The following is a 12,035-nucleotide window of genomic DNA, read 5'->3' as shown; positions in this document are numbered from 1 at the left end:
TTGCGTCGTTTTTTAAATTGAGTTACAGTATTTCCTTATTCTAGGTACTAGACCCCTATCAGATATGTTTTGTAAATATTGTCTTTTCACTGTCTATAGTGTCCCTGAGTCACTGTTTTTTGTGGTTTTTTTTTTTTTTATTTAAATTTTTTTTTTTCAACGTTTTTTATTTATTTTTGGGAGAGAGAGACAGAGCATGAACGGGGGAGGGGCAGAGAGAGAGGGAGATACAGAATCGGAAACAGGCTCCAGGCTCCGAGCCATCAGCCCAGAGCCCGACGCGGGGCTCGAACTCACGGACCGCGAGATCGTGACCTGGCTGAAGTCAGACGCTTAACCGACTGCGCCACCCAGGCGCCCCTGTGTTTTTTTTTTTTAAAGAGCATGCCAGCGGTGGAGGGGGTTATTGGGAGGGGGGGAGAGAGAGAAAGAGAGAGAGAGTGAGTGAGTCAGGAGAGAGAGAGAGAGAGAGAGAGAGAGAGAAAATCTCAAGCAGGTTCATCATGCTCTGCACAGAGCTCATTGTGGGGCTTGATTCCATGACCCTGGGATCTTGACCCTGGACGCTTAATGGACTAAGCCACCGAGGCACCCCTGAGTCACTGTGTTTTAATTTTGACGGCCATTTTATCTTGTTTTTGGTTACTTGTGCTTTGTAAGATGGTGTCTTATCTTAGAAATCATTACCAAATCCAAGGTCATGAAGATTTATACCTGCATTTTCTTCTAAGAGTTTTATAGTTTAACTCTTAAAGTTGGATACTTTCTGAGCTAAGTTTTGTATGTGGTATGAAGTAGAGGTCCAACTTCATTATTTTGTATGTGGATATTCAGTTTTCTAGCCCATTTTTGTTGAAAAGATTCTTTTCCCACTGAATTATCTTGGCACCCTTTTTGAAAGTCATTTGGCTGTAAACATCAGGGTTTATTTCAGGCCTTTTGGGAACATGTTAGTGTTCATCAGGTGGCTGCCCTTATTCTTTATATTAGGTCTTCATATTGGCAGGTGTTGCTAAGATATTTCTCTTGAATCTTAACAGGCAGATACATATGTTAAGCTAGTTCTTCTTGCAGAGCTTAATGAGATGTTCTCAGCTAATAAGATTCCATTCTCAGGCCAAGATGATTTTTATTCTTGGTACTATGGAAAAAATACTGGCTTTACTGATATACTTAAATGGATTTCTGTACCATCACCTTCTTAACGAGTATACATGCTAAGTGTAGCATGACTAGGGTTTTCTATAAGTTTTCTGTCTTCCTCATGTCTGTGGTCTGGGGGTTTAAGACTTATGTGCACCAAATTGTCAGGGTCTAGTGAAGATTTAATGTGTTCTGTTGCTGGGCAACATGTTAGTGGCTGCCCATAAAGTGTTTGACTTTAGGTAACTCTCCCAATAAACCTGTATGTGGGTGTGAACAGTTTGAGTTCCCATTTTCCTTCTCAGCTGGCTTGTCTCAGCCTTTGTCACCGTCCAACTTATGCCCTGAACCCGGGTCCTCTGAATCACACCACGTCCCTTTGCAGCCTTTATCGGCAGAGCCGAGAAATGTCTAATCCATTATCTCAATCAAACTGATTCATTGTGACAGCTGTTTTCACAAACCTCCTGCTGTATCAGGTAGGGCTAAGATCATTTTTCTAGAATATGTCATTTTATTAATATAATTGGATAAAGCAGTTACCATATGACTTGCTTTCTATGCCCTATAAATTAGCAATTAAGGATAATTACTGCATCCATGAAAGTTTGCAACGTGAATCAGTACAGCTTTGGCAGAACAATTATCCGTGACAGTTTCCTCTCAATCTTAACCTTATTCTTCTGAAATTAAAATTCTGATAAACTAACAATGTATTTTATTTACTTGTTATGTTTATTGTTTGTCTCCCCCTACTAGGATGTCCGCTCTCTAAGAGATTTTTTGGTCTGTTATATTTCACTGAGTATGCCACTAGCCTGGAACGATACCTGGCACATAGTAGGCACTCATATTTGCATTGAATTAACCAATGAATAAATGAATCAGTCAATGAATAAAATTTAAAAAATTAACCCGCTTAGATGTCAGGTCTTTCACAGAGGAAAAAATGACTTGTTTTGGTGCTATAGGAGATACAGTTTAAATTTGATGTATAAACCTTGGTCTTTTTAAATTTTTTTCCAATGGAGCTGCTTCTCCTTGGCTTTATTTGGTGAAGAACGTTGGATAAGAGAAGGCCATTAATATATTTTTATTGAGGAAGAAGTTGAGTAAAGACTATTGGCAAATGAGGCAGGTGAAAGGAGTTTAACAATTCTTAGAAGGAGAAATGGAGATAGCAAGAAGGAGGTGTAGTGTGTGTTGAACTATTTCACTTCTATAAATAGTAGGAAGGAAACTAGTTCCTCCCTTATAGATAGGTCTCTTCTTTCTTAATGGTCTGCAGATGGTCTTTTCCTACTTTTCTACCAAGGCCATGCCTAAATGAGGGGGAGCAAGTTTCACTGGAGAGATGTACACGTGTCAGCCTTTTCCTCCTGGGGGGATAGGAATGGCAGTGTCTCCCACGATGAATATCTATTCTTGTTGCTTAGGAGGTTGAATTGGTGCCTGCTGCTTGAATTTGTATACTCAGTAGTATAAAAGGTGTCAAGCAACCTGTAAAGTAAAAGTCTTCTCTCTCTAATATTAATCCAAGCATTTACTGTTGTCTGAATGGCATATTTGGTGCAATAATGCAGAGATGTTCTGACAGCAGTCTTCAGAATAGTATTCAGGGAGAGGGGAAGAGGTACAAAGGAAGTTTTGCAAAATTCCTATGCACAAGTTGTTTGCCAGGGTAATAGTTATAGACCTATTGTCTCCCAGGGACCTAGGTTATTCAGTAGAGGCATTAGAGATAGCTCCTTTCTGATATTTAGGGGACAAAGGAGGGTTCTTCTCATCATTCTGTTCTTGAGCTTTTCAGTGTGGTGTGTGTTTGTTTTGTTTTGTTTTGTTGGTTTATTTTTTTTATTTTGTTTGCTTTTTGGTCAGACTTGAGAAATCAGGACTTTTTTTTTTTCCTAGCGTGGGTCATTGCTCACTCATCAGGGTTTAACCTTGATCAACCAACGTGGGTTTTCTTATACGTGGGCCTTAGCTTTTCCAGCTGGGCTTACTGAGAAGCACTAGGTCTCCTGGGAGTACTTTATTACTTTTTGTGAAAAGTTGACTACAACTGAGGTGCAGGCATTGGGGACAGATGCTCTGGTTTGTATGCTGGATGTAGTTTGGCTCTCCTCAGCCCCATTTGGAATTTGTGCGTCAGTGATTTCAAGTACAGGTACTCTGCAATGTGCTATTCTCCTGATTATGACGAATTGACTATAAATGAATCAGATGCAGACTCTTTTCCTTTACTTCCTTTGGTGCTTCTCATTTCAGGAACCCCAGACATCCTGTGCTCTAGGATACCTGTTCTTTCCTGGCTTCACTTTGAGAGCTTGTCTTTTTTAGGGTGTCAGTTCCCAGGGATGATGCCCAGGGCATGGGTTCTCAGGAGAGGCAGTTAGAAAGGCTGTCTGGTTGGAAGCTATAGAGTTTAATTGCTGGTGACTGGTGACACTTGATCAGAAAGGATATAAATGAAGAGCAGGACTTGCCATATATAAAGAAGACCATCATTTATTATATGTGTCCTGGTATAGCCAAGGAAGAGCCATTTAGACCAAGGGATGTGCTTCAGGTATTGGTGATACTGAGGCATTCATCAGAACGCTATTTTTTTTTTAATTGGAATGTGTATATTTGTTGGACAGAGTTTCTGTAAGAAGGTAGTAGATTGGATAAATATGTTCTATTCATACAATGAGATATATAGCCATGAAAGTGAATAAACAGGTGTTTTACATCAACATGTATGAGTTTCACCAAAACAACATCAACAAAAACCCAAAACAGAAACAAAAAACAAAGGGCAAAAGAAGCAAGTGACATATGGGCACACGCAGTAGACTCACTTTATAGAGAGTTCGGAAATAGGAAAAATGAAGCTACATTGTGTAGAGATGTATACCTAGATGGTAAAACTGTACAGGAAAGTAAGGGAGGGGTGGTCATAATGGCGGCGGGGAAGGGGCTACAAGTAGAGTGGGGCACAGAAGGGAGCTTAGGTTCTAGCATGTTCTAGTTCTTCACTTGGCTGGTGGTTATTCAGTTTGCTCATTTTTTTAAGTGTACATAGGTGCTTAAATGTGCTTCTGTATTTATATTAATGTTTCATAATTTAAAGAATTAATTAAAGTGGAGAGGTGAGGGAGAAATGTCAGCTAAGCAAATGTACATAGGGTGGCTTCCTTTCCAAGCATCGTTCCTTTACGGAGAACTCTGCGGTGCTGTGTACCGAAGGGCTCTATGTTGGCAGATCTCGCCAGCCTATCACTAATTTTTCAGCACCTATTCCTTGTTCTGAAGCGTGAGATTGGGAGTCTTTTAGATCTAGTGAAGCCAGTGCTCCAGTCCATCTGTTCATTAAATTGTGCCTTGCTGAGCAAAGACAACTTGAATAGCTTGGGTGACGTTTGTCATTTTTTTCTATACGCCTTTTCTTCTGTTCTCCCACTTGAGATCCTCCCTTCTCCCCTGCAGATATTTTAAGTTAAATCCTAGTGAGCTTCAGAGCTCTTTTGCAAGTGGGTTCTATGCCTGATGCCTTTGATTAGAGAGATAAAAGGAGCTACTGTGCTTGGGAGCTATAAGGTGCCTCTCAGAGCTAGAAGGTTTTAATCCTAGAGAGCGTGGATTTTCTGGATCACTTTGTGTGTCTCCCTTGGCCTAGACTGAGTGCTGTCCGCAAGGGACGTGTAGCATTGGGTGTACTTGGCCTCTTGTGGGTGGAGTGTAGGGGCTTCTTCCTTCAGCTTCCCCTTTTCTTAGGCCTTCCGTTGCTTGCTTCCCTCCTAAACGGGATGTGTGGGTGGAGACATTAACTTCTTAATAATTGAAAAGAGCATGGGTGGTGGTGCTTGCTGGCATGAAATTTCAGAGGTCCTTCATCTCCATGTCTCACATGCCCTTTATCCTGAGCAGTATTTCTTTTATGACTTTTCTGTTGTTTGTTTAATTCCTACTACTATTTCTGGGTCTGTCATTTCAGAATGTAGCCCAGTGTTTCCTGTGGGTGTTTCTCATAGTGAAATTAAGAACAATCCCATTCGTTTATTTGAATGCCTCCAAGGTGCCAAGTATGTTGGGGATACGGTGAGGGAACACCTTACATTATGGTGAGATTACCTCTGGACCACTAATTTTCTCTTTTTCTCCCCCTCCGTAGGTCCTCTCAGGGTGTGCTATCATTGTCCGCGGACAGCCCCGTGGAGGGCCTCCTCCTGAGAGGCAGATCAACCTTAGCAACATTCGAGCTGGAAATCTTGCCCGCCGGGCAGCTGCCACACAGCCTGATGCAAAAGATACACCGGATGAGGTGGGTGCTTCCAGAGGCTTCCCTGAGGCTGCGGACCCGAGTTCTAGCCTAATGTCGTTGACTGATGCACATTTGTACTCTTTGTTTTCCTGTGTATTTTGAGTATTTTTGTGTCACAGGAACGATGACTCTGGACGCACCCGTGTGGCTGGCAGAGTTCACACACTCAACACCGCTAGCAGTGAATCCCTGGCCCAGCCTGTCTCTCCTGCCTTTCCTGCCTTTTCCCATAGGCTTCCCACCTCTGCACGCTTGTCGGCATTGTCACTCCTTCTCTTGGGACATAGGTTGGACTATTTCCTAGGTAGTCTCTCAGCCATTGGAGGCTGCCGTTGGTTATGGCAGCGTTCTTTTATTAATTTGTGTTTGAATTCTTCATTCACGTTCAAAATTCAGAAGGATATGGAGTGAAAAATCCAGTTCTCTCCAGGGACTACTGATGTCATTAGTGTCTTGTGTCTCCTTCCAGAGATACATTATCGCCTGTCCAAGCAGACATTCTCACTTCCATAAATGGGAGTGTATTGAATGCCTGTGCTTTATTACAGATTCCTAATCTTGGATCGATCTGTGAACCCCTTGAAATTGTTTGCAAAGTTTTGTGTAAACATGCATTGTTAAGGGAGGGAGTTTTTTGATTTATTTTTTATTTTTTAACATTCATTGTTGAGTGAGAGAGACAGGGCGTGAGTGGGGGAGGAGTAGAGAGAGGGGGAGACAAAGAATCCGAAGCAGGCTCCAGGCTCTGAGCTGTCAGCACAGAGCCCGAGGTGGGGCTCAAACCCATGAACCTTGAGATCATGACCTGAGCTGAAGTTGGACGCTTAACCAACTGAGCCACCCAGGTGCCCCAAGGGAGGGAGTTTTTAATTGGTTTCTCAAGGTAGCTTATGGCTCAGTAATCAAGAACCATTGTGTTATGGCGATTTGAGAGACTTACGAGCTTGTCCTGCCTTCCCCTCCTTTGCCCTATCACTCTACCTCTGTCTGTGGTCTACCTTGAACTCCTTGAGTTCTTCCATCTCCTAGTAGCTGCTGTGAGTCCAAATTTGGTATGGTCTAGTCTTCTTGACTCCTATACTTTGAAACCTCAGTTCTTGTCTCTTCTTAAGTAGTGCTTTGGCTATCATTAGAAGTGAAATTTCTGGGTTCTAATTACTTGTCCTTTCCCCAACTTGATGATGTTGGGCAAGTTTGGTAGCTCAGCTTTCCTCTGCTGTTTCCTGACATGGAAGTAAAGAAAAAAAGGCGGTTCATGGTGGATCTTCTGTTTAAGGAAAACATGTGTTTTAAAGAATCTATAATAAAAGGGGCATTTTGTTTGAATTACAATAGTGAAGCAATATTATAGAAAATAGTGATAGAGACAACTTGCCCATAGTTCTGCTGTCAACAGTAATCCAGTTAGATTCTTGGGATAATGACAAAGTAGATCAAAGAAATTCTTTTTCATTGGTCCTCCGTCAGTGACCACAACTGTTGGGAATAGTGATAGTGTAGACATTGTTTGGGAGACTTAAACAAGATCATGTGAAGCACTTAGCACATGTCTGTAATGTACTTGATGAATGTTACTTGTACTCTCTACTGCTATTTGTTAATTTGTTATAAATACTCCTAGTACTGTTAGACTTAATCCCTGAAGATTAATTCTCTCATAGCACTTTTCAAATTCTGCATGCTATAAGTGCTTTTCTTGACCAGCATTTTCAATAGTTCTTTACCTTTCAGTTGTGTGTTGTGTAACAGCTTGAGTGCTCCTGTGAGGAGAAGAGTTGACCCTGGCTGGCTAGGGCTGATCAAGTTCATTGCCCCAGAAGAAAGAAGCAATGTAGTCTCTAAGTAAGAAGGGTTGGGTTTTAATTTCCTGTTTCGTGGATGGGAATCTAGGGCAGAGAAACACAAGGCCAGTTGGAACTTGTTCTAAAATATTTTAACTGTATCCTATGTAACAGTACAATAAAATCTTACAGGAACTCTTCTAGCTGAGAGAATACTCCGTGATCTGATCCCAGCCCTTATTATAGCTTCATGTATTTATACAGTGTGGTGCTTTTTTTTTTTCCTTCCCCCTCTTCCAGAGCAACCCTGTCTCACTAAGTTTCTCCTGGTAACTCTTCAAAGGTCCCTGAGACATGAAGTATTTGATGGCTACAGATTTCACCCTTTCTTAGCCACAGTCACTTCTTCTCTGTCCTGATAATCTAGTCTCTCTTTTCCCTGCTGTGATCTGGTTTTCTCCCCTTACTGTGCTTTTGAAGCTGCTCCGGCTCAAGGGACCAGTGATGCCCACTGATAACCCAAATCAGAAACCTGATTTCCCTTGCTGTCCCCTTGCCTTGTGACGTCCAGGCCTTTATCAAGACCTAGAGAGTCTGCCCCCTTTAAGATCTCTCTTCTCCATCCTTGAAACTTCATTACTACTCCTATTGTTCTTTGTTGCACTCTGATAGTGTGCTCAGTATGCTGAAATAATGGTGCTTCTGCCTTCAGTCTCCTCCCCTCTAACCCTTTCTCTATATGCTCCCAGATCTTTTTGAAACAAAGTTTCATTTATTCCCTTGCTAGATATTATTCTCACATTCATTCCTTGCTTATATGTCTTTCTCTGCAACACTGTAAGTTTGTCTAGGGGAAGGACCTTATCTCTCATCTCTCTTCTTGTGCCCAGTCAGTGCCCAACACAAAACTGATACATAGTGAATCAACATGTGAACAATGAGGGTAAAAAACCTGAGCGTTTCCTTTGGGGGAATCAGTGGATTGTGGAATGTGGCAGTACCCTTTCTTTCTGGCTTTTTGCTGTTTTGGAGCAGGTTGTCCATTTTTTTCACATTCAGGTAGAGTCCAGGATGGTATTGCTCATTTGCTTCCCTTTGTATCACTGTCCCAAATATCATTTAGTTGCTTATTCTCTGCCTTCCCACATCATACTTCCCTCATCGTATCTTCTTTCAAAGAGGCTCAGCTCTCCCAAGCCGTGTGGCAGTAAAAGCGGCTCCACTGTATGTTCCCAGGCCTCTCTGCCCTGTTGCAGGCTAATCTCCAGTGTTGCCTAGCTACTCTAGGCAGCCTAGATACTGCATTGATGGGCATTGTGGGAATTACATACTTATTTCCCACAGATTTATTGAGTTCTGTTATGTGTGAAGCTCTGTGTTGGTTTCAGGAGAAATACAGAAATGAGTGTTAACAGTCCTGCTTTCAGTGGGCCTTTTGAGAATTAGGGTGGTAGGGTCGTGGGGCCTTGAGGGATTAGTTACATACACGTGTGGCACAGTGGGTGGGGTGATAAGAAGGTGGGACAAGACGTATTGAGCACTGGGCCATGGCCAAAAGTAGCTAGTTTTAAGGATTTACACTCTCACAGTAATTCAGCAGTCCATCTGGTTCGAAGAAAAGATGGGAATTAAAAAACTCATTTCATCGTGGTAGACCTCAGACCTTGCTTGAGGCAGGGAGCAGAGTGCAAGCTGCTAGATTGCCAGCCGTTGGGCATTCTAAAGGAAACAGGGAATTTTGAGTCTCAACTACTTACTAGCCACTTGCTTCTTAGATTGAGCTCTGAGACATCGTGAAAGGACCACAGCTGTTCTTCCTATTAGGCCATCCTGGAGCTTCCTTGATAAATGCTTTGGGCAACTTTCCCATTCTTGTTCCTAGAGTTGTTCTGGGAGGCTGTGTTGGGATAGCCCTCTCTAGCAGACAGCCGTCTGCAGGCTGTCCTCCGTATGGACACTTGCACAAAGATTTGTCCTGGAATGCTCTGTTGCCCTTGTGAGGAGTGGTTTGATCAGTAGCTCTCATGGGTCCCTCAGTTGCCTCTCTTCATAGCTAGTCTTGTGCAGTTAGTGAATTTGCCCAACCCTAGATGGAACACAACTTGAGAAGGCTGGTTTAAGAAAGCAAGATTACAGAAATTAAATTCGTTTTCCTATAGGATTAAGTATATGTTCTTTCCAAGACCTAGAGTATGGCTTTCTCTTATTGCCTAGTGACTGACCAACTGTAAAACATGAGGTCCTAAGAAAAGGGTGCTCCTTCAGCAAGTCTTAAAATCTGTTAGTAATTTTGTTTAGTTGGTAGAAATTGGAGGTTTCCTCATAGGTGCTACATAGTTCCTTGTGAACTGACCCGTGATAAATGAGTTTTTAGTCAAGTTCCTTTAAGATTACTTGTTTTGTCAGAGCTTATCCAAGTTTTAGGCAAAGCATGTATTACTGAATTTTAGATATTAGCGTGCTGCTCAAAACTGAATCCTGAACATCAGACCTGTAGCCGAGGATGTTTTTTTAAGTGGATCACTAAGGTAATAAAAATGGAGGACGCTGTGCTAGTTTATTCAGTACTGTTTTTGTGATGTGGCTGATAATTGGGCTCATTTTTCAATTATTAGACTCTTTTTGGTGACAGGTGGCTGTTTTCATTTTAAGGGGGTAGAGATGGGACATGAAAATGCGGTGAACTTACTATGACCATTGAGTAATTGGCTCTTGTGCTCTTGGGTGCTTTGAGGAGAGAGCGTTAGATGAGTGAGGATAAGCTTGTTTTTCTGTCTCTGAGAGCACTTACACAGGATCAGTTCTTCCTAGAAGCGTTCAGAACTGATGTTATACAATAGTACTAGTTTTGTGAACACCAGTCCGGCGGGTTGGTGAACTGTCATCTTTTGATTGACTTCTGGTTTCTGGGAAGTCATATGGGCGTTTTCTTTTAGAAAAGCTTGTTGGATAACTCCATGGAATAATCTTAATGGCCTGAAAAGGTTAGCAGAGGTTTCCTTCCCAGGCCAGTGATGTACTGTTTGCCTTTACTATGTGTAGCCCCAGCCCTGTGGCTCCAGGTGATTGTAACAGGCAGCGTACGCATGTTGTATATACTTTTCCTTTTTGTACTTTGCATTTTTCCTGCACGTGAGCTCCTGCAGATCATATATTCCTTGAACTCATATGCCCTCCTTCCTCATTTCTGTTCTGAGGGAACTTGGGGGCACTGAGCTAGGTCTAGACTGTAAATTCAAGTGCAGGTGGCTGCTGACACAGGACTGCTTCAGAGGAGACATCTCCCTTTGTACCATCCTAGAAATGATGGGGTGGGGATCTGGAGGTCACATGGAGACTTCTTGGCATTATGTGGATATGTGGCTCACCTCCTGTGTCAGAGCCTTAGATGGGTGACAGGAAAGAACCACAGTTGTCAAGATGACCCTTTACCAGGACGTGTTACTGGTGTCTTCCCTAAGGTTGTGGGACCTGGGTCCCATGGGCACAGCCTCAGACTACAGCAGGAAAAGGAGACATTTTGGGGAGAATAGATCTTGCCCTTCTTAACTCTGTTGTTCTTAAAAAAGGTAGGGGGATTGGGTATAAGCAAGGCTCTTTCTTCTTTTTTTTTTTTTTTTTAAAGTTTTTTTAATGTTTATTTTAGAGAGATAGAGACAGAGCATGAACGGGGGAGGGTCAGAGAGAGAGGGAGACACAGAATCTGAAGCAGGCTCCAGGCTCTGAGCCGTCAGCACAGAGCCCAACATGGGGCCCGAAACCACGTACTGTGGGATCATGATCTGAGCCGAAGTCGGATGCTTAACCGACCGAACCACCCAGGTGCGCCAGCAAAGCTGTTTCTTGAGCAGGATACTCACTCTGGGAAATAGGAGCACTAGAACCTTGCACTTACTCTGACAGTGCCTTGAGCTGCTTTCAGGCTAGTTTAATAATTTGTGAAAGCACTTCGCAAACTGGAAAGAGACAAACAAATGGAGGTAGTTGTTCTTTATGTTTTCCCTTTGACTAGGTGAGTTCCTGGAGCCTGGACTTCCCATTCAGGAGTGGGCTGATAAATATAAAGCATTTAGAGTAGTGGCTGGCTCATGGCAAGTGCTGTAAAATTATTGGCAATTATTATTCATGAAGTACACTATAGATGTGAATAGAAAGTGGTGGAGGAGAAAGTACTGCTGTCAATATCTGGGAAGCGGTGAGGCCTGTTTTCAGGGCCTGTGCTAGTTAAGTCAACTGCTAGATTCTCCTTTTTTATGAGCCCCCTGAGTGTGCAATCTGTGTTGTGTGCATTTCATTTTTATATTCCCCTCAGGGCTTAGCATAGGGCCAGGGTATTGAAGGAATGAAGTTGCTTGAATGCTGATTATAGTCGGGAACTAGGCAGTTCTTACGTGACACATTTGTTTTGTCTTTCAGCCCTGGGCATTTCCTGCCCGAGAGTTCCTTCGGAAGAAGCTGATTGGGAAGGAAGTCTGTTTCACAATAGAAAACAAGACTCCCCAGGGGCGAGAGTATGGCATGATCTACCTTGGAAAAGGTGAGTTAGCAAGGAGAAAAGGACTCCTTTCTATCTATGTCTAAAGTTTCTCCAAAGATCTGATTTTATCTGGTGGAAGGCCAGTGTGAGTTCTGGTGGCGGGAGTTCTAGGACAGTTGGCTGTAGGTGTAATTGAAGTCCTTTGAGTACCAGAGGTCATGGTGCAAAGGTGCAGGGGATTGCTCCCGATTCCTGCTCCTTGTTTACTCCTGTGTCTGCTTTCCTGGCCTGGTTTAAATGTGTGTACTACACCATAGCATTCTTCCTT

General features: G+C 42.7%; 1 protein-coding gene across 1 annotated transcript in view; it reads left to right on the top strand.

Moving 5' to 3' along the window:
• SND1 (staphylococcal nuclease and tudor domain containing 1) overlaps nucleotides 1-12,035 on the top strand; it is a 425,421-nt gene that overhangs the window by 23,893 nt on the left and 389,493 nt on the right. Inside the window, exons 2-3 of the mRNA XM_058724394.1 lie at nucleotides 5,300-5,449; nucleotides 11,647-11,767. Of these exons, the coding sequence (XP_058580377.1) occupies nucleotides 5,300-5,449; nucleotides 11,647-11,767 (271 nt within the window). The remainder of the gene's footprint in view (nucleotides 1-5,299; nucleotides 5,450-11,646; nucleotides 11,768-12,035) is intronic.

Source organism: Neofelis nebulosa, chromosome 4 (assembly GCF_028018385.1).
Source record: "Neofelis nebulosa isolate mNeoNeb1 chromosome 4, mNeoNeb1.pri, whole genome shotgun sequence".
In the NCBI taxonomy this organism is placed as follows: Eukaryota; Metazoa; Chordata; class Mammalia; order Carnivora; family Felidae; genus Neofelis; species Neofelis nebulosa.
The sequence above is the reverse complement of the archived record's forward strand: the minus strand, read 5'-3'. Positions and strand labels throughout refer to the sequence as shown.